The sequence below is a fragment of the Apodemus sylvaticus genome, chromosome 8, assembly GCF_947179515.1.
Source record: "Apodemus sylvaticus chromosome 8, mApoSyl1.1, whole genome shotgun sequence".
NCBI classification, from domain to species: Eukaryota; Metazoa; Chordata; class Mammalia; order Rodentia; family Muridae; genus Apodemus; species Apodemus sylvaticus.
Window position 1 is genome coordinate 1298453 of NC_067479.1, and position 23908 is coordinate 1322360.

Here is a 23908-nt window from a genome sequence, read left to right on the forward strand (position 1 = left end):
TCCTTATTACATGGTGGGGAATCCTCTGGGTATATGCCCAGGAGTGGTATAGCAGGATTGCTAAGTAGTATTCTATGGTGTAAATATACCACATTTTCTGTATCCATTCCTCCATTGAGGGACATCTGGGTTCTTTCCAGCTTCTGGCTATTATAAATAAGGCTGCTATGTACATAGTGGAGCATGTGTCCTTATTGCATGCCAGGGAGTCCTCTGTGTATATGTTCAGGAGTGGTACAGCAGGGTCCTCTGGAAGTGTCATGTCCAGTTTTCTGAGGAACCACCAGACAGATTTCCAGAGTGGTTGTACCAACTTGCAATTTCACCAGCAGTGGAGGAATGTTCCTTTTTCTCCATATCCTCACCAACACCTGCTGTCTCCTGAGTTTTTAATCTTAGCCATTCTGACTGGTGTGAGGTGAAATCTCAAGGTTGTTTTGATTTGCATTTCCCTAATGATTAATGATGTTGAACATTTCTTAAGGTGCTTCTCAGCCATATGAAGTTCTTCAGGTAAAAATTCTTTGTTTATCTCTGTACCCCATTTTTAATAGGGTTATTTGGCTCTCTGGAGTCTACCTTCTTGAGTTCTTTGTATATATTGGATACTAGTCAACCTCTGTAGGGTTGGTGAAGATCTTTTCCAAATTTGTTGGCTGCAATATATGGAAATCCATCAGTGCAATCCACTACATAAACAAACTCAAAGAAAAAAAAACACATGGTCATTTCATTAGATGCTGAAAAAGCATTTGACAAAATTCAGCATCCTTTCCTGCTAAAAGTCTTGGAAAGAACAGAAATTCAAGGCCCATACCTAAACATAGTAAAAGCAATATAGAGCAAACCAGTAGCCAACATCAAACTAAATGGAGAAAAACATGAAGCAATCCCACTAAAATCAGGGACTAGACAAAGCTGCCCCCCCTCTCCATATCTTTTCAATATAGGATTTGAGGTACAAGCTAGAGCAATTAGACAACATAAGGAGGTCAAAGGGATACAAATTGGAAAGGAAGAAGTCAAACTATCACTATTTGCAGATGATATGATAGTATACTTAAATGACCCAAAAAAATCCACCAGAGAACTCCTACAGCTGATAAACAACTTCAGCAAAGTGACTGATTATAAAATCAACTCAAGCAGATGTGATGTTACTAGCTATTTTGCATCATAGAAGCTGATGTCCAGTTTCTAACAGTCGTTGACTGAATAAATTCAGTTCCAGAGGCATCTGTTACCAGCTTTCATATTAAAGTCAGAATTTCTGCTTTTAATATTTAAATTCAGCTCCTACACATACTTATCACCTTCATTCTTATTTAATGTTTGAAAGTTATTACTCTGGAGCAAGTCAACCAAGCCAGGGCGATTATAGCATATCAAACTCCATTGTAAGAGATTATTTTAATGACTTTGTACCAACAGAGATACGTAGACATTCAGACAAAAACACAGCCTAATTATAATGACAGCACCAAAGCCAAGCTGTGACAGTTACAAAACCAATTTCAAAGTTTTTTGACAGCCAAGGCAGAAAGCTTTGTTCGGACCTTTCTGTAATAACAGTTTACTTAAGACCTAAATCCACAGTGAAGGAAAACAGAAAGAAAAAGTTGTGGGTTTTCTGTCATGCTAATAAAATGGAAATCAGTTGACATGCTTTTAATAGAACACTATGTTGAAAAGAGTATAGAAAGGGAGTGATGGGTATGGAATTTAACTCTCACAATGCAAAGAAAGAGGAAATAACAATGCATATTCTAACAAGAATAGATACTTGACAACTGATTTACTTATCTGTGTTATGAAGGTCAGGAGTTCCTGAAAGTAAATTTTCAGCCTTACAAACAAGTTGATTGACAGTTCTGGGATTTGATTTTTGTACTACCAATAAAATAAAGTCAAAGAGAAATATAAAACCGTGTCAAACCCTGAGATGACAGGAAACCTCATGGGAAATCTGCTTTTCCCTTGGCTCAGAGTTATTAGTTTTTTATCACTTTGATTTATCACCCTTGGTTCTGTCTTCAGTCAGATGTTCAATATAATTAATTCTTTGACCTTGTATGGTTAATTTCTCATTTTTGACAAACACATATCTGATTCATGCAATGGTATTTGTTGGGAGTAGAGGCCTTTGTAACAACACCTGCAGTTTATTAACACATCTCCATAGATGTTGACTCACTTAGAAGTGATAATAATATCCTTTGAAAAAGACACATCATGACCACTTTACTGAGAGGAAAACTGAGATACAGAGGGGCTTAAGTGTCTTGTTCACCGGCACAGTACCAGAAGATGGTGGAGTCTCAACAGCAGACAACTTAGTTCGGCCTCATTCTGTTAAAGACAAGATAAGATGATTCTGTAGACTCCAGTTCAGGTACAGTTTATCCCAGTCTCAGCCTGAGCTTTATATAGGCAGTTTTATTTGTGGTATTAAGGAGCTTGCCAGGTGGGTCACAGGGCAGTGGCACACAATACATCCATAAGTATAGGAAGGAAAAGAAACCTCAAGAAGAGAATATGTGACTGCCTTTCTATGCTCTCACTCAGAAAGGCAATCTTCTCCTTTTTAGTTTCTTCTATTTTGCTTTAGGGTAGGGGCCAGAGATGAAGTAAGCTTTTTTTTTCTGGTACTCTGGGCTTTCTCTAAAGCCTCACTCCCCACCTGGCTCCATATTACACTATGTCCTTGCTTATCTGCCATGCATCTGATCACCATGTCTAAATCAAATGGCATACTTCTATTTCCATGCCTCATTCAAGTTTATATCATCTCTTTCCCTCTATCTTTCTTCGCTGACTCTCTGCTACCTATAATTCTATAATAAATTTCTCTTTAAAACACAAAACACCAAAAGAGGAAGAGACTATGTGATGGCCTCAGTCCTGAGCAGTTGGCTCTCTCAGATCCAGATCCTTTACCTTCTGTTTTCTCCACTTAAATGATCTCTTCCTCACAATTGAGTAAAATCAGAGAATAGACTTCAAACAGACTTGGTAGCAATGCTTGATTCTGATGTATTCTTGCTGTGTGGTCTTGAACAAATAGCCTAATTTCTCTGAACTCTGTATAACACAAAACACATACCCTACTGCTTAAAATTGTGGTATAACAGACACAACATGAATAAGATATACATAAAATGACTTGGCACATAATAGCATTCAACTCATGGTGGCTATCATAATACTTGTTTTTAATGATTAGCTAAATCCACTACAATATAGGCAAAGGCCTTGGTCCAGATTTAATTCCTAATCCTAAATGCAGCCTCTATACTAATGTAACAGTGGGGAAAATTATTTAATTTCCTATAGTATGTTTTCTTATCTATCAAATTAGAATGATAACCTAGGAATAGGATGGAATTTAATTGAGTTAATTTATGTATAACTCTAGAACAGCTCTAGACACATAAGCTCAATTGACAGTTCTCATTCACTACAGGATTAGTTTCAGAAATTGTTTGTGGACACAATAAGAGAAAATAAATAATCTGTTTTTCCCTCTCTCCAGCTTTATAACCATCGCCAAAATATTTTCACGCCACCCCATGCCTGGTTTCAAAATAGCCAGTCTGAAAGCTAGTTTTTTTTTCATATAGTCAGAACTCAGGGTCAAAACAACCTAATATCCAAGATGAAGTGTATTTAAGTTAAATTAAATGTATTTTCCATGTTTAACTAAAGGTGTCTGAAGCTAGTTTTCTATGCATCTTTAACTCACTGAAAGAAATGGATTCCTTTGGTCCCACAATTCAACAGGAAAGACATTGGTTAGTGGTCTTGGAAAAAATCGTTTTTCACTGTTATATATAAAACCTGTTGTCCCTCAAAACATTAGCATGTGCATTGCAGTTAATGGAGAGGTCTTTGGAGAGAGTCTACCTATTCATTTTGCTTCCACAGAAAATGATGCGGTCATCGGTTTTCCACATGTTTATACTAAGCATGGTGACTGTGGATGTAATAGTTGCTGCCAGCAATTACTACAAGGGAGAGAACTTCAGAAGGCAGTATGATGAATTCTACCTTGCAGAGGTAAGTCCCTCACTGGAGAGGGTGTGTAGCAGTGCTCAATGTGGGAAAGCCTCATCAAGGCCCTTTTTTGACCATGAAAATTAACTCTAGTGCATTACTTACTCAACTGCCTCTTACATTGACTCACCATCTGCCTCTCAAACTAGTTCTCTGCTTATTGTGATGTTTGACTCATTTCCTGTTGCTGTAAGTCTCAACAATCTTCTCTGCAGTGGTCATGTTGCCAGGGTAACCTTTTTCCCTAGGTCTTACTCCAGAATAGTCTGTTATTCTATCCACCTCTCATTTTCTCCCCCTTTTCATGTTGTGTTGACTTGCTTCCTTCTGTAAGTGACCACAGGTTCAGAAGCTCAGAGATAAAATAGCTCTACAGCTGGACTACAGATGTCAAACATAGGATGAATATTAGAATGATGCTATGTGAATTGCTCTGATTTAGTCATTGCACATTTGTACAAACACCACAACACCTGTCATTAGGCTTATGAAGCAAGTGCTTTCCCAATGAGCTATCTCACTGGACCAAATATTTTTAATCATTTTCAAAGAACACTATTTTTAAACATTCTGAAAAGAAATCTCATAATTCAGTGCCTGTATATTTATGGGAAAATGGATCGGCATTTATAAACCCATTCATTGCATACATCTACAAGGGAGAGAACTTCAGAAGGCAGTATGATGAATTCTACCTTGCAGAGGTAAGTCCCTCACGGGAGAGGGTGTGCACTTATATAGAAATACCACAGTTCAAAAAATCCCATATATGAATAAAACAGACTTAAAACAAAGGGCACAGAGACAGTATCCAAATTAACAAAATTAGAAATGAAAATGGGGATATAACAACAGAAACTGAGGAAATTCAAAAAAATCATCAGATCCTACTACAAAAGCCTATACTCAACACAACTGAAGAACCTGGAGGAAAAGGACAATTTCCTAGACAGATACCAAATGCCAAAATTAAATCAGGATCAAATAGATCATCTAAACAGTCCCATAATCCCTAAAGAAATAGAAGGGGTCATATTCTTCAAACTATTCCACAAAATAGAAACAGAAGGAACACTACCCAACTCCTTCTACAAAGCCACAATTAGGCTGATACCAAAACCACACAAAGATCCAACAAAGAACGAGAACTTCAGACCAATTTCCCTTATGAACATTGATGCAAAAATGCTCAATAAAATTCTTGCTAACTCCCCAGCATGTAATAAGGATATATGCTCCACTATGTTCATAGCAGCTCTATTTATAATAGCCAGAAGCTGGAAAGAACCCAGGTATCCCTCAACAGAAGAATGGATGCAAAAAAATGTGGTATATATACATAATGGAGTACTGTTCAGCCATTAGAAACAATGAATTCATGAAATTCTTAGGCAAATGGATGGAGCTGGAGAACACCATACTAAGTGAGATAACCCAGTCTCAAAAGATCAATCATGGTATGCACTCACTAATAAATGGATATTAGCCTGGGAAACTGGAATACCCAAAACATAATCCACACATCAAATGAGGTACAAGAAGAACGGAGGAGTGGCCCCTGGTTCTGGAAAGACTCAGTGTAGCAATATAAGGCAAAACCAGAACAGGGAAGTGGGAAGGGGTGGGTGGGAGAACAGGGGGACAGAAGGGGGCTTATGTGACTTTCAGGGAGTGGGGGACCAGAAAGGGGGAAATCATTTGAAAGGTAAATAAAAAATATATCGAATAAAATAAAAACAAAGATAAAAAAAAATTCTTGCCAACCAAATCCAAGAACACATCAAAACGATCCTTCACTGTGATCAAGTAGGCTTCATCCCAGGGATGCAGGGATGGTTCAATATATGGAAATCCATCAATGCAATCCACTACATAAACAAACTCAAAGAAAAAAAAAACATGATCATTTCATTGGATGCAGAAAAAGCATTTGACAAAATTCAACATCCTTTCATGCTAAAAGTCTTGGAAAGAACAGAAATTCAAGGCTCATACCTAAACATAGTAAAAGCAATATACAGCAAACCAGTAGCCAACATCAAACTAAATGGAGAGAATCATGAAGCAATCCCACTGAAATCAGGAACTAGACAAGGCTGCCCCCTCTCTCCATATCTTTTCAATATAGGACTTGAAGTACTAGCTAGAGCAATTAGACAACATAAGGAAGTCAAAGGGATACAAATTGGAAAGGAAGAAGTCAAACTATCACTATTTGCAGATGATATGATAGTATACTTAAGTGACCAAAAAAAACTCCACCAGAGAATTCCTACAGCTGATAAAAAACTTCAACAAAGTGGCTAGCTATAAAATTAACTCAAGCAAACCAGTAGCCTTCCTATACTCAAAGGATAAGCAGACTGAAAAAGAAATTAGGGAAATGACAACCTTCACAATAGCCACAAACAATATAAAGTACCTTGGTGTGACTCTAACCAAACAAGTGAAAGATCTGTGTGACGAACTTCAAGCCGCTGAAGACAGAAATGGAAGAAGACCTCAGAAAATGGAAAAATCTTCTATGCTCTTAGATTGGCAGGACTAATGTAGTTAAAATGGCCATCTTATCAAAAACAATATACAGAATCAATGGAATCCCCATCAAAATCCCAATTCAGTTCTCCATAGGGTTAGAAAGAGCAATTCTCAAATTCATCTGGAATAACCAAAAACCTAGGATAGCTAAAACTATTTTCAACAGTAAAAGAACTTCTGGGGGAATCAATATCCCAGACCTCAAGCAATACCACAGAGCAATAGTGTTTAAAACTGCATGGTATTGGTACGGTGACAGGCAGGTGGATCAATGGAATAGAATTGAAGACCCAGAAATGAACCCACACACCTATGGCCACTTGATCTTCAACAAAGGAGCTGAAAACAGCCAGTGGTAAAAAGATAGCCTTTTCAACAAATGCTGCTGGTTCAATTGGAAGTCAGCATGCAGAAGAATGAGAACTGATCCATTCTTATCTCCTTGTACTAAGCTCAACTCCAAGTGGATCAAGGACCTTCACATAAAGCCAAGCACACTGAAACTAATAGAAAAAAACTGGGGAAGACCCTTGAGAACATCGATACAGGGGGAAATTTTCTGAACAGAACACCAAGAGCTTATGCTCCAAGATCAAGAATTGACATATGGGACCTCATAAAATTACAAAGTTTCTGTAAGGCAAAGGACACCATCAAAAGGACAAATCAGCAACCAACAAATTGGGAAAAGATTTTCACCAACCCTACATCTGACAGAAGGCTAATATCCAATATATATATATATAAAGAACTCAAGAAGTTAGACCCCAGAAAACCAAATAACCCTATTAAAAATGGGGAACAGAGCTAAACAAAGAATTTTCACCTGAAGAACTTTGGATGGCTGAGAAGTACCTTAAAAAATGTTCAACATCATTAGTCATTAGGGAAATTCAAATCAAAACAACCTTGAGATTTCACCTCACACCAGTCAGAATAATTAAGATTAAAAACTCAAGAGACAGCAGGTGTTGGTGAGCATGTGGAGATAGAAGAACACTCCTTCACTGCTGGTTGGATTGCAAGTTGGTATAACCACTGTGGAAATCTGTCTGGAAGTTCCTCAGAAAACTGGGCATGACACTTCCAGAGGACCCTGCTATATGACTCCTGGGCATATACCCAGAGGATTCCCCAGCATATGATAAGGATACATGCTCCCCTATGTTCATAGCAGCCCTGTTTATAATAGCCAGAAGCTGGAAAGAACCCAGATGTCCCCCAGTGGAGGAATGGATACAAAAAAAATGTTGTATATATACACAATGATGATTCAGCCATTAGAAACAATGAATTCATGAAATTCTTGGACAAATTGATGGAGCTGGAGAATATCCTCCTAAGTGAGGTAACCCAGTCTCAAAAGATCACTGATGGTATGCACTCACTGATAAGTCGATACAGTCTAGAAACTTGGAATACCCAAGACATAATCCACATATCAAATGATGTCCAAGAAGAAAAAAGGAGTGGCCCCTGGTTCTGGAAAGGCTCAGTGCAGCAGTGTAGGGCAGTACCAGAACAGGGAAGTGCGAAAGGGGTGGATGAGGGAACAGGGGGAGGGAAGAGGGCTTATGGGACTTTTGGGGAGTGAGGAGCCAGGAAAGGGGAAATCATTTGAAGTGTAAACAAAGAATATATCGAATAAAAAAATACAAAAAATAGAAAAACCACACTTTACTTAGGTTTATTACAAAAGTGTTTTATATGGAGAGAAATTAGCTTTGTTGCTTAGTTCTCTTAGAACTGTCATAACACATTAAAAATAGACTGGTTTAATAAAAACTTAGTTCATACACACGTAACCTTTTCTGAAAAAGAAGATGGCATTGATCTAAAAGCTTCAGATTGTGTGGTGCTTATAGGCAACATGAAAAACAGATGGTAGACAACAGCAGCAAATGAATGGAGAGCCTCATGAGGAAATTATATCCAAACCAATACCAAAAGGCAATAAAATTTTCTGAAACCCTAACTAGAATTTCCATAACATAGAAATTAGATGCAAAAGTGGACAGTTGCTGATGGTACTTCCAGCCAAGCCTAAAAACCTGAATTCGATCATCAATCCACGTGTTGAAAAACAAAAAGTAAATATGAGTTATACTCGGGCATCCACATAGCTGCCATTGCACAAATTTGCACACATATAAAGACGCCTAGACATATAGATACACAATCACAATGAGTGAATGAGTGTCAATGTTTATTAAAGTATAACAGAAACACAGACTAATAGTGAAATTTTGTGATGTTTTTAACACAGTGATAGAAATGGATTTATAACCCGGCAAATGACACAATGAAATAAAAAGCTTAAGAAAAATATAGAGGAGATTAAAGCAAATATAATAAAAATAATTAAAGATACATCAAATGCAGTGCTAAAGATCTAATTAGAATTTCAGCGTATGGAATCAGTAGTAAGATAACTGCCCTAGAGCTTGCATAAAAACTGAGAAAGACAGAGTTCAAAATGACCCAGATTTAGGGCTTTATTTGTAATGGGAGGACTGAAAGATAAAGGAATGGAAGAATGCAGGTGACTGACAAGAGAGGTGAGATGAAAGCCTATGGAAATAGATGAAACTAGAGAAGAATAAAAGGGAAATGAAACCACTTGGGATCTCCATGTGGTCAGAACACATGTTAGATTGAAGTGAGAGAGTTAGAAAGTTATCAGTTCCTTCTGTTTCTATTTTGTGGAATAGTTTGAAGAGTATTGGTATTAGGTCTTCTTTGAAGATTTTTCTCCACTGGTCCTGGGCTTTTTTTATTTGGGAGACTCTTAATGAAGGCTTCTGTTTCTATAGGGGTTATGGGACAGTTTAGATGTTTTATCTGATCCTGTTTTAACTTTGGCAGATGGTATGTGTCTAGAAAACTGTCCATTTTACCGAGATTTTCCAATTTTGTTGAGTATAAGCTTTTGCAGTGGGGTCTGATATGGCTATATCCTGAGAGGCCCTAGCAGAGCCTTACAAATACAGAGGTAGATGCTCACAGTCAACCATTAGACTAAGCACAGAGTCCCCAATGAAGGAGTTAGAGAAAGGACTGAAGAAGCAAAAGGGGTTCTCATAAGAAGAAAAACAGTATCAACCAACCAGAACCCCCAGAGCTCCCAGGCACTAAGTCATCAACCAAGGAGTCCATATGGCTCCAGCTGCATATGTAGCAGAGGATTGCCTTGTCAGGCATTAAGGGGAGGAGAGGTCCTTGGTCCTATGAAGGCTTGATAGATGCACCAGTGTGGGGGAATCGAGGGCAGGGAGGTGGGAGTGGGGTGCGTGGAGGAATACCCTAATAGAAGCAGGAAGAGGGAGGATTAAATAGGGTGTTTCTGGGAGGGGGAAACCAGGAAAGGGCATAAATTTTGAAATATAAAGAAAATATCCAATAGAAAACATAAAAAAAGAAATGAAAAACTGAAAGAAAGTCATCAGTTGTGTTAAGAAAGAAGTCAAGGTTTCCAATTGTACCATGATTTTGGTAATGAAATACAAAACCTATGATTTTATGTGGAGATTGGTGGTTTAACCATAAAAATGGAGACAAGAATTCAAGGAACCATGAAAGTCTGAGAGTCACTGAGTCTCAAGTGGATGTTGAAGAGGACTGCTAATTCTTAGACAGGACATTGCGGTTTGGGCAATGTACCTGAGTCATTGATGTTGAGATTAGTAGAGAATGGAGAGAATGAAAAATAAGTTTGTTTATCCTGATAGAATCCTATAAAGGAGTTTCCAGGAAGAATGGATGAGACATCTTTTTCTTATCCATTTATTATACTCCACAGAGCATAGCAACATGAGCTCTCTCTTCCATGAAGGGTGGTGTTTAGTGGAATATTATGTAATATACTTGGGAGAGAAACAATAGAGGTAAAGACAGGTACAGGAAGTATAATCTACACATGGAACTTGATAAAGTGAAAGCAATTTTTTTCAAATAGAAAGACACTAAATGCTTAGTAGGCTCTGTATCATGAGAATGAGAAGAGAGGTTACAAATTGCACAATAGATTTGTATCAGAGGTTTAAGGAATGATAACCAACATTCCCGCAAGTAAACTCAGAGATAAGCATAGTGATGAAGTCTTGCCATTCTCTTGAATAGGAAGAGTCTCTCCTGCAGGAATTCTGATATCAGAGATTGTATGAACTTCACTTTTGTGGCCTCCCCATTATCCTATAGAGTAAATGAAGTGGCCATATACCCTGGAAACACAGGGAATTTACATAAGGAAACTACCTAATTTCTTCTCCTGCAAAGCCTGCCTCTTTTCTAGCCTGTGCTTATACATGTTAGATGATCTTTTAATGTACTATAAGACATTGCAACAAAATATCAAAAAAATTGTAAAGTTCATTAATTGCTGCTTAAATGCTGGTAGATTCTGGAAACAGTGATTAATCCTTGTCAATTTTGATGGTTTTATTTGTAATATTAAAAATAGCAACCACAGATCTAAGATGGTATAGCAAAACTGACAAAACCTGAATTATATGCCTCCAACTTGTTCCCCTTTCCAAACTACTAGCACAGGTTTAGTTTAAAAAAAAAAAAAAAGCCTGGTATAGATGGAGGTAATTCTGCTCTGTATAAGTGCCCATTGCCAACTACAAGCACTGAACATGTAGAAATTTTAAGACCATAGATAAGGTATGAAGTGTTATTGCAGCATCTAACATTACCAGCAAGAACGAAGGTGATAGTAACAGGAGGTTTGAGAGAGTATGGACATGTGTGTGGCATTGGTAGTGACAGTTTTATAAGCTCATATTTATACCCAATTCAGCAAGTTAATGCATTATGCAACTGCACTTTTCTACATGTTGTTTTTCAATAAAGTAGGCAAGTAGCTAGATAGACACAATAAACAACTCTTTGAAATCCTGGAAAGAAAGAATAAATCAGTCGGACATAGGATTTCATTCACAAAAATAATCTATAGACAGCATCAACTTATTATTGAGAATAAGCAATCAAACTCTGTTCCAGTAGACAGACTGACTTTGGGTGTTCAAGTTTCTCAGAATACATTTGGACTTCAAATTATTCTGTCATGTCTTTTTGAATAAGAAGTGTTGTATATAAATCACAATGATTTGAGTATAACTAAATTATTTTAGCTAAATCTACTTTTTAACAAACAACTTAGTGATGGTGGGGAGGAGGAGGTATGGGATGTAGAACAGGAGGAGGGTGAATATGGAGAATAAAATCTGGAATGTAAAAATTAATTAATTAATTAATTAATTAATGATAAAAAATCAAATAACAACTTTTAGTTTAAGTCAAGAATCACCAAATTTCTTGAAGTGTCAAATAGGCAGGGCAGGCTTTGTAAGCCATCCACTCTCTGTCAGCTCCTCAACTCGGCTACCTCTGTGCAAAAGTGAATGTGACCTTAAGACAGCTGGATTTTAATAAAAGTTTATTTGCAAAAGTAAACAATAGACTAGCGGTTGCATGGACTATAGGAACAGAGAGCTTCTCAACTAGAATTCTCATATGCTAAATTCAAATGCATAAATATTACCAACAATATTAGAATTTGGAAAGCCCATTGTGTGCTAAGTACTTTAAAGAAATTCATTATCTCATTTAATCCTCCCAAACAGCTATAATGACAGCAGTTGAAGATCAGGAAGTGTAACAGTGTTATATTTAAGGAAATAGCATTATGTAAGAGTTCTGAAAGCTTAACTTTCACACTATATCACAAAAGGCCATGAGATTTAAAAGAAACATTTTCTTTGTTAGGTTTCTACATATTATACAATAAATTATTTAGAAAAATCCAAAATAAAACATTCTACCCATTAGGAGTCAACTCATATTCTAAATCAGCATCCTTTAAGAATAAATTAATCTGCTTAGCTTCTTTGTGGGACTGGGGATTTGCTCTACAAATTTGTTCTGTTACTTTGGATTAATTAATCTAAATATAGAGTTAGCTAAGAAACAGAAAAATTATGATTTTATTTCCTAGACTATGCATTAACATAAAGAATAAAGACCAATTTTTTGGTAAGAATTATACATTTTGTTCTCATCTAAGATAATATTTTATTATTATTATACATATGTGCATTTCATAATGAGCATATTTATATTTTAAATATAATCATATGTTTTAATCACAAAAGTTAATATTTTGAACATTATTTGCTACTGTATGATGAATTGGATATTTGTGTGTCCATCAGACAGTCTGCTTATCAAAAGTGTATATGTAAAGCCCACAGGAAGTGAGTAATTTTAACAGAATTTCTCATTTAAGAAACTACATTTTTTTAAAGCCAAAAGAATGGAACATAACTTACTGTTCTGTCTTTTGCCCAAACTTTAGATAAACCTAAGATCTGTTAAAAGCCTGTGTCCTGTAAGAAGTATCTTTAAAACAGATATTTAGCTTTTCTCATATATGCTATCAAGCTTAGAATATTTCTCCCATCAGTACACTCATATGGACACTGTATAGTCTTTATTAACAATTGTTTTCTGTGAAGAGCCTTTTTTGGGGACCACTTTGCAGCAATCTGACACTGGCCAAGGACAAGGAAATGGGCTTCAGGCAGGAATCTGACATTAGAGCATGACAAGGAAGTAAGTTCAGGCAAGAATCTAATTTTAGGCTATAATAGGGAAGCAGGTTCAGGCAGAGTCTTAATCTTGGAGTGGAACAAAAGAAGTAGGCTTCAGGCAACAATCTGATTTGGGGCTTGGACAGGGAAGTGGGCTCAGATATTTTGGTCATTCTGACAAGCCCTTGGAAACAACTGTCTCAGGAATAATCACAGGACTTTGCTTATTGCCTTGCTTATTCCTCATTATATTGCTTGCCCTTAATACTTGCATGTAATTAAACTGGTATAAAAGTGGATTGGAAAAGAATAAATCTGCCTTCAGTCTCCGAATTGACTGGGGTCACGCTACAATGTTGTCTGTCTTTTTTCTTTTTAATCCTCATTTCTGTGCTGGAGAACCTGTTGACTGAGCAGACTTGATCAGTTTTCTAAATAAAATTGTGTAACTAAAACAATTGAAAATTATTTGACCTGTTTTTATAAGTAATAGAAATAAAACAGATAAAAATTTATTAGGTATACTTTGGCTTAGGTATTGAGGCAATGTATATACATGTTTTTACTTATAAGATTTATTAATTGCTTCCTACTATAATTAAGCACTTTTATTGCAACCATTAAAATAAATACTGGGTCTTTCCCACTGGCCACACACTGTGCCTCTATGAACGAACTCTTGTCTTCATTCTTTAGAAGTTCAAAAGATTTCCCTTCCTTTGATCATTGAAGCTCATGTTCTTTTTATTTGTCCTTCCTGAACGGATGTTGAGCAATGTGTTTATTTTCTCATTCCTTGGATATGAAGGGCCAATAGACTGTCACATTGGAGTTTGATTCCTCTGCTGTGAGAATTTTACTCACATTTGTTATTTTGAAAACATGGTCTTTCAGCAAAAGCACATGGTGGACAGGACCAGAGGCTGCACATCTTTGGAGTATAATCTTCAGGGAACAGGGATCCAGCACAAACTTCATTCATGGACAGAGATCTCATGATGCTTAGGCATGCCACGCCATGGCACAGAGCAGGCAGAGAACCTATGCTGAAGACCAACACTTGGAGACCATCCATTTAAGCTCTTCTAGGTATCCATCCCTGACCTTCATAGCCTGGAAAACAGAAGCATATTTCTTCAAGCTTGGAGAGCATCCATTTGGTCACTGGGCAAAGAGGCCTTCAATGCTTGTTGAGAGTAGCGGGGAAGTTTTCAGACATTCTGTTGTTTTGGAATGTGTAGCCTGGTCTGTGACTCCCCCATGGGCTTGCTCTCATTCATACCAGTGCCTCCGATTTCTGCTGGATTTCATCTTGAATGTACCTATAACATTAGGAGCCTTTCCATGTCACATTGGCACCTGATTCTTCTTACATGTGGCATCTCTGGCCTGGCTCTGTTGGATTGTCATTTATCACTCCTGTCATTATTGTAATGAAATATCTGACAGAATAATCTAAAAGTATGATATGTTCATTTTGGTTCATGGTTCCTATTCAAGGTCAAAGTCTTTTCAAATCAAAGTCTTGTGAGCATACACATATACATGGTGGAGGTAGGAGGCATATGTGTGCCTTATAGAGGAAAGAAAGCTCTAGATGTTAGTCAATGTCTTCCATCTTGTTTGAGAGAGAGTTTCTTTTGTTCTTCACAACTGTATACACCAGACGAGCTGGCCCATGAGCTTCTGGGGGGGGTGTCAGCTAATTAATTTTTTGTCAACTTGACCCAAGCTAGAGTCATCTGAAAACGTGAAACCAACTGAGAAAATGCCTCTATCAGATGGCCTTAGGCAAGATTGTGAGGGCATTTTCTTCCTTAATAGTTGATGTGGGAGGGCCCAGGCCACTGAGGGCAGTGCCACCTGTAGGCAGGTAGCTATGGGTGATATAGGAAAGTAGGCTAACTAACTCATAGGAGCAAACAAACAAGCAGAGTTACTCCATTTCCATTGTGCCTCCCAGGTTTGCACCTTGAGTTCCTGCCATAATGGAATAAGTCTGGAAGCTGAAATAAATAAACCCTTCTCTACCAAAAATAAATAAATAAATAAATAAATAAATAATGAATAGATAATGAATAAATAACAAATACTGGATAGTAATTTATGCTGTTATTGGTAAAAACATTCTATCGTGGGTGACTAGACAGTTGGAATCTACTAGTGATATGATAAAATTAATTCTTAATAAAAAAATAGAAACTCACAGACTTACAGAAGAAAGCTAAGGTTGTAGGAAGAGGTGAGAGAAGCCATCTTGTTTTATTACAGTCTTTCTGTTTCATATCCTACTATCATCCCCACAATGTGGTTCTCTCTGGACCTATCAGAATGCAGACTTCAGCACTCTTTTTTTTTTTTTTTATTTTTTAAGAAGATACTTATTGGAGTAAGCATTCTTTTTTTTTTAAATTCTATATATTTTTTATTTACATTTCAAATGATTTCCCCTTTTCTAGCCCCGACTCCCCGAAAGTCCCGTAAGCCCCTTTCTCTCCCGCTGTCCTCCCACCCACCCCTTCCCACTTCCCCGTTCTGGTTTTGCCGAATACTGCTTCACTGAGTCTTTCCAGAACAAGGGGCAACTCCTCCTTTCTTCTTGTACCTCATTTGATGTGTGGATTATGTTTTGGGTATTCCAGTTTTCTAGGTTAATATCCACTTATTAGTGAGTGCATACCATGATTCACCTTTTGAGTCAGGGTTACCTCACTTAGTATGATGTTCTCTAGCTCCATCCATTTGCCTAAGAATTTCATGAATTCATTGTTTCTAATGGCTGAATAGTACTCCATTGTGTAGATATACCACATTTTTTGCATCCACTCTTCTGTTGAGGGATACCTGGGTTCTTTCCAGCATCTGGCAATTATAAATAGGGCTGCTATGAACATAGTAGAGCATGTTTCCTTATTACATGGTGGGGAATCCTCTGGGTATATGCCCAGGAGTGGTATAGCAGGATCTTCTGGAAGTGAGGTGCCCAGTTTTCAGAGGAACCGCCAGACTGATTTCCAGAGTGGTTGTACCAATTTGCAACCCCACCAGCAGTGGAGGAGTGTTCCTCTTTCTCCACACCCTCTCCAACACCTGCTGTCTCCTGAATTTTTAATCTTAACCACTCTGACTGGTGTAAAGTGAAATCTCAGGGTTGTTTTGATTTGCATTTCCCTAATGACTAATGAAGTTGAGATTTTTTAAGATGCTTCTCTGCCATCCGAACTTCTTCAGTTGAGAATTCTTTGTTTAACTCTGTACCCCATTTTTTAATAGGGTTGTTTGGTTTTCTGGAGTCTAACTTCTTGAATTCTTTATATATATTGGATATTCGCCCTCTATCTGATGTAGGATTGGTGAAGATCTTTTCCCAATTTGTTGGTTGACAATTTGTCCTCTCGATGGTGTCCTTTGCCTTACAGAAACTTTGTAATTTTATGAGGTCCCATTTGTCAGTTCTTGATCTTAGAGCATAAGCTATTGGTGTTCTGTTCAGAAACTTTCTCCCTGTACTGATGTCCTCAAGGGTCTTCCCCAGTTTCTTTTCTATTAGCTTCAGAGTGTCTGGCTTTATGTGGAGGTCCTTGATCCATTTGGATTTGAGCTTAGTACAAGGAGACAAGGATGGATCAATTAGCATTCTTCTGCATGCTGACCTCCAGTTGAACCAGCACCATTTGTTGAAAAGGCTCTTTTTTCCATTGGATGTTTTCAGTCTCTTTGTCGAGGATCAAGTGGCCATAGGTGTGTGGGTTCATTTCTGGATCTTCAATCCTGTTCCATTGATCCTCCTGCCTGTCACTGTACCAATACCATGCAGTTTTTAACACTATTGCTCTGTGGTATTGTTTGAGGTCAGGGATACTGATTTCCCCAGACTTTCTTTTGTTGCTGAGAATAGTTTTAGCTATCCTGGGTTTTTTGTTATTCCAGATGAATTTGATAATTGCTCTTTCTAACTCTGTGAAGAATTGAGTTGGGATTTTGATGGGTATTGCATTGAATCTGTATATTGCTTTTGGCAAAATGGCCATTTTAACTATATTGATTCTACCGATCCATGAGCATGGGAGGTTTTCCCATTTTTTGAAGTCTTCTTCCATTTCCTTCTTCAGAGTCTTGAAGTTCTTGTCATACAGATCTTTCACATGTTTGGTAAGAGTCACCCTAAGATACTTTTTACTGTTTGTGGCTATTGTGAAGGGGGTCATTTCCCTAATTTCTTTCTCAGCCTGCTTATCCTTTGAGTATAGGAAGGCCACTGATTTGCTTGTGTTGATTTTATAACCTGCCACTTTGCTGAAGTTGTTTATCAGCTGTAGGAGTTCTCTAGTGGAGTTTTTTGGGTCACTTAGGTAGACTATCATGTCATCTGCAAATAATGATAGTTTGACTACTTCCTTTCCAATTTGTATCCCTTTGACCTCCTTATGTTGTCGAATTGCCCGAGCTAGTACCTCAAGTACAATATTGAAAAGATAAGGAGAAAGGGGGCAGCCCTGTCTAGTCCTTGATTTTAGTGGGATTGCTTCAAGTTTCTCTCCATTTAGTTTGATGCTGGCTACCGGTTTGCTGTATATTGCTTTTACTATGTTTAGGTATGGGCCTTGAATTCCTGTTCTTTCCAAGACTTTTAGCATGAAAGGATGCTGAATTTTGTCAAATGCTTTTTTCAGCATCCAATGAAATGACCATGTGGTTTTTTTCTTTGAGTTTGTTTATGTAGTGGATTGCATTGATGGATTTCCATATATTGAACCAACCCTGCATTCCCAGGATAAAGCCTACTTGATCATGGTGGATGATTGTTTTGATGTGTTCTTGGATTCCGTTGGCAATAATTTTATTGAGTATTTTTGCAGTGATGTTCATAAGGGAAATTGGTCTGAAGTTCTCTTTCTTTGTTGGATCTTTGTGTGGTTTTGGTATCAGCATAATTGTGGCTTCGTAGAAGGAATTGGGTAGTGTTCCCTCTGTTTCTATTTTGTGGAATAGTTTGAAGAGTATTGGTGTGAGGTCTTCTATGAAGGTCTGATAGAACTCTGCACTGAAGCCATCTGGTCCCGTGCTTTTTTTGGTTGGGAGACTTCCTATGACCCTTTTTATTTCTTCAGGTGTTATGGGACTGTTTAGTTGACGTATTTGATCCTGATTTAGTTTTGATGTCGTATATCTGTCTAGGAAACTGTCCATTTCCTCCAGATTCTCTAGTTGTGTTGAGTATAGGCTTTTGCAGTAGGATCTAATGATTTTTTGAATTTCCTCAGTTTCTGCTGTTATATCTCCTTTTTCATTTCTAAGTTTGTTAATCTGGATACTGTTTCTGTGTCCTTTGGTTACTCTGGCTAAGGGTTTATCTATCTTGTTGATTTTCTCAAAGAACCAGCTCCTGGTTTTGTTGATTCTTTGTATGGTTCTCTTTGTTTCTACTTGATTGATTTTGGCTCTGAGTTTGATGATTTCCTGCCTTCTACTCCTCCTGGGTGAAATTGCTTCTTTTTGTTCCAGGGCTTTCAGGTGTGTCATTAAGCTGTTAGTGTATGCTCTCTCCATTTTCTTTTTGGAGGCACTCAGGGCTATGAGTTTTCCTCTTAGCACTGCTTTCTTTGTGTCCCATAGATTTGGGTATGTTGTGTCTTCATTATCATTATGTTCTAAAAAGTCTTTAATTTTTTCTTTATTTCTTCCTTGACCAAGGTATCATTGAGTAGAATATTGTTCAGTTTCCACGTGTATGTGGGTTTTCTGTTGTTTTTTGTTGCTATTGAAGACCACTTTTACTCCATAGTGATCTGATAGGAGGCATGGGATTAGTTCGATCTTCTTATATTTGTTGAGGTCTGTCTTGTGACCAATTATATGGTCGATTTTGGAGAAGGTACCATGAGGTGCTGAGAAAAAGGTATATTCTTTTGCGTTAGGATAGAATGTTCTATATATATCTGTTAAATCTAATTGGTCCAAAGCTTCAATTAATTTCATTGTGTCCCTGTTTAGTTTCTGTTTTCCTGATCGGTCCATTGAGGAAAGTGCAGTGTTAAAGTCACCCACAATTATTGTGTTAGGTGCAAAGTGTGCTTTGAGATTTAATAAAGTTTCTTTTATGAAAGAAGGTGCCCTTGTATTTGGAGCATAGATGTTCAGGATTGAGAGTTCTTCTTGTATTTTTCCTTTGACCAGCAAGAAGTGTCCCTCAGAGTCTCTTTTGATGACTTTGGGTGGAAAGTAAATTTTATCTGATATTAAAATGGCTACTCCAGCTTGTTTCCTGAGACCATTTGCTTGTAAAATTGTCTTCCAGCCTTTTACTCTAAGGTAGTGTTTATCTTTGACCCTGAGGTGTGTTTCCTGTAAGCAGCAAAATGTATGGTCCTGTTTATGTATCCAGTCAGTTAGTCTATGTCTTTTTATTGGGGAATTGAGTCCATTGATGTTAAGAGATATTAAGGAATAGTGATTGTTACTTCCTGTCATTTTTGACGTTATTTTTTAAATTTGATTGGTTAACTTCTTTTGGGTTTGATAAAAGGTTACTATCTTGCTTTTTCCAGGGTGAAATTTCCCTCCTTGTATTGGTGTTTTCTTCCTATTATCCTTTGTAGGGCTGGGTTTGTGGATAGATATTGGGTAAACTTGGTTTTGTCATGGAATATCTTAGTTTCTCCATCTACGGTGATTGAGAGTTTTGCTGGATATAGTAGTTTTGGCTAGCAATTGTGTTCTCTTAGAGTCTGCATGAGATCTGCCCAGGATCTTCTAGCCTTCATAGTCTCAGGTGAAAAGTCTGCTGTGATTCTGATAGGTCTTCCTTTATATGTTACTTGGCCTTTTTCTCTTGCTGCCTTTAATATTCTTTCTTTGTTTAGTACATTTGGTGTCTTGATTATTATGTGACGGGAAGTATTTCTGTTCCGGTCCAGTCTGTTTGGAGTTCTGTAGGCTTCTTGTATAGTCATGGGCATCTCTCGCTTTAGGTTAGGGAAGTTTTCTTCCATAATTTTATTGAAGATATTTGCTGGCCCTTTAAGCTGTAAATCTTCACTCTCATCTATGACTATAATCCTTAGGTTTGGTCTTCTCATTGTGTCCTGGATTTCCTGGATATTTTGTGTTACAAGCTGTTTGCATTTTGCATTTTCTTTAACTGTTGAGTCCATGGTTTCCATGCTATCTTCAGCATCTGAGATTCTTTCTTCTATTTCTTGTATTCTGTTGTTGATATTTGCATCTATGTCCCCTGATTTCTTCCCAAGGCTTTCTATCTCCAAAGTTGTCTCCCTTTGAGTTTTCTTAGTTGTTTCTACTTCTGATTTTAGATCCTGGATGGTTTTGCTTAGCTCCTTCACTTGCTTGTTTGTGGTTTCCTGTAATTCTTTAAGAGATTTTTGTGTTTCCTCTTTACTGACCTCAGCCTGTTGACCAAAGTTCTCCTGTATTTCTTTAAGTGCTTTTTGCGTTTCCTCATTGTTGGCTTTTGTATTCTCCTGGATTTCTTTCAATGATTTTTGTGTTTCCCTTGCAAGGGCTTCTAACTTTTGATCCATTTTCTCCTGAATTTCTTTAAGTATGTCCTTCATGTGTTCCTGTACCAGCATCATGACCAGTGATTTTAAATCCAAATCTTGTTTTACTGGTGTGATAGGGTATCCAGGACATGCTGGTAAAGGAGAATTGGGTTCAGATGTTGCCATATTGCCTTGATTTCTGTTAGTGACATTCCTGCATTTGCCTTTTGCCATCTAGTTCTCACTGGTGTTAGTTTGTCTTGTCAGTGCTGGACTCACCAGTGCAAGCTGCCCCTTCCCAGGTGGCCTCTGGTGCACAGCTTACCTCCTGCACTGCCTGGAGGCAGGGTGCTGTTGCCCAGGCTGTTCAGATCCCGAAGCAGATACCTGAAGGCTCCCGCTGGGGCCTGGTGGATTCACTGGAGCACACCGACTTCTCCTCCCTGCTGGCCGCCCGGAAGCCCTTCTTGCTTCTTGTAGCAACCTCAGCCCTCTTTACTTCTCACATTAAGATTTAAAACCACTGGATTCTTTGTAATAAAGTCAGGAGAGAGAAAGGATCCTGGGCTCAGTTTCTTACTATAAACTCACTAAAACTTCCCACAAAGAGGTGTCTCTAGTTCCACATCAGCATGTTTCCTTCTCTCTTCACCTCTATGCCTGTTCCAATCCATTTCCAGACTTGCTTTTGTCACTTGGGTTTTCATATAAATAAAAATCCCCCTGCTAGATCAAAAGGCTTCAGAAAGTAGAGTTGTCTTCACCAAATGATAACCCTCATAATTTCTTCCAAAAACACTCAGGTTCCTCACAATAATTTCACATGAGCATGTTTGGATTTTTTTTTTTATCTCATGCCAGTTATAAACCTTAAAGAAGGCTGAAAACCTTTAACATAAACCACTTCTATTTGGTAAATAAAAGAAACCACAGGCTGGGCAGTGGTGGCACACACCTGTAATCCCAGCACTTGGGAGGCAGAGGCAGGTGGATTTCTGAGTTCGATGCCAGCCTGGTCTACAGAGTGAGTTCCAGGACTGAAAAGGTGATTGATGATTCCATGGGATGATTTCAATTTTTATTAGTAATAGTTTTCTGATAACCTTGGGAATATTTGGTACAATCCTAAATTGAGATTTTTAGCTGCTAAAATTTATAGAAAAGTCATCTATCAAATAATTTTTCAATAAATCAGGATAAAAAGCTAGAAAGAATAGTTCCCAAGTCCATGTATCTCAAGACCTCATATTTATGGGAATAAGTCAAGTACCAATTCCTGATTCCAACAGCTCTTGAAGTCATTTTCTACTGCAATAGGAAACTAAAATATGTATTAAGCTCACTTGTCAGAAGAGATTATTCATAGTCTGGCCAAGGTGCTAGTTTCTTTTTAGAGTTCCTGTAGCTTAAGAGAATTAATATTGTCTTTAGAAGGAATTGTTGCTCAGGCAAAATTGTGCTAAGACAAAACTCATCATGCACTAATAAGTTCTATGAAGAATTGGTAGATATTTAGGCTGTCAGATACAATCATTAGCCTTCTGTAATGTGGGACCATGAAAGGCAGTATGTGGTCTGGGTAAGCAAGGCTTACTCCAGAGACCCAGTAGAATATTCTACAAGCGATGGAACCAGTAAGCCACACTCCCAGATACTTAGGCTCCTGACACCAGCTCCACACTACTGATTTCCTCAACTCCATAATCCTGTGACTACCAGTTACATAGGGCCAGACCCCTAGTGTTCTGGCTAGACTCCACCCCCACAGTCACCCATCTACATTTCCCCCCTTGCCAGAAAGGAGCCAGGACTTTGGCTTCCTCTATAGGTACATGGGACCGGCACCCGAACGGCCCCACATTCTGGGAAAGGACCTCCCCACTAGCCAGCAGTCTCTCTTCTGTAGGTACATGGGTGACTGCCATCCCTACACAGGTACACAGGCCTCACCCACCTGTTTTCCCTACACTGTAAGGCTACTTAAGTAAGGGTATTTTTCTTAATACCTTTTCTTGTTTGTCTATAATGTCTCTTACATAAAATGTCTAGTCTTTGAGAAGCCTGTAAGTTTTAATTTTGTTCTTAATTTCAGTCATTTTATAAACCCATCACATAGACAATATTACATAATCAATATTGTGCTTACCACCCTGGTTCTTCAAAAGCTTTTTTTGTCCTGATTGCTTTAGGGTTTTCATTTAGAAGCAATGAATAGACAGAATTAAAAAAAACATCCTGTTTGTCTCTTGATCTTATTCTTCTGCCTACTCTAAAGAGAAGCACATTGATCATTTTAATGAATGTGTTATAAAAATTTTGAGTATCTATAAACAGTTTGGTTTTTGTTTCAGTCCTTTTGAGCTTTTAAAAATACTCCTGTTGACCTCAGTACTGTTTGCTTATTTGCTCCATGGATAATCCGTTGTAGTTTTCAATGATGTTTGACTTTTTGTTTTTGTTTTTGTTTATACCATAAGATACAATACTTCTATGAACATCCTAATCTCAGATTTCATGGCACACTGGGGAGGGACTTTGAAGATTTTTGTTTGTTTTCTTTTTATCAAAGCATATATTTTGGCTAGAAACTGCTAAAAGTATAGTATATAACCATATTCAACTTTGCTAACTGCTTGAAAACTCTTATTCTGGTAATTTGTGTTCTTCCCAGATTTTATGAACAGCTTCTTTTCATGCTGAATTTATGATCATTCAATATTCAACTTTATCATTCTTATATAAGTAATCATTGTAGATTAACATGCCTGGTCTTGAATATTATAAAGAATTAACTTTTTATCTTCTGTTTTTTGTTTGTTTGTTTGTTTGTTTCTTCAATGAGTAGATAGAGTTGTTTTTCAGTTATATGACAATGAGCATGCAGATCCTCCCAAGGACTGCAACTTCTCTCTTAGCTTTTATTGGTTGATTTCATGAAAGTTATCACTTTTAATAATATAAGACCTGGTTCTGGAAAGACTCAGTGAAACAGTATTCGGCAAAACCAGAACGGGGAAGTGGGAAGGGGTGGGAGGGAGGACAGGGGAAGAGAAGGGACTATCAGGGAGTGGGGGGGCTAGAAAAGGGGAAATCATTTGAAATGTAAATAAATTATATCAAATAAAAAATATATCATAAAAAAAAGACTTAGTAATGTTTAAATTTTTATATTAGTATTATATGTTTATAAAGTAAAGGGTCTTTGGTATTTAAAATTGCCTA

The 23908-nt window shown here is 37.6% G+C and overlaps 1 protein-coding gene across 2 annotated transcripts in view; it reads left to right on the plus strand.

Moving 5' to 3' along the window:
- Positions 1-23908, plus strand: part of Nalcn (sodium leak channel, non-selective) — a 293583-nt gene that overhangs the window by 92505 nt on the left and 177170 nt on the right. For both annotated transcript variants that reach the window (XM_052190478.1, XM_052190479.1), the window contains one exon: positions 3925-4056. In XM_052190478.1, the coding sequence (XP_052046438.1) occupies positions 3925-4056 (132 nt within the window). The remainder of the gene's footprint in view (positions 1-3924; positions 4057-23908) is intronic.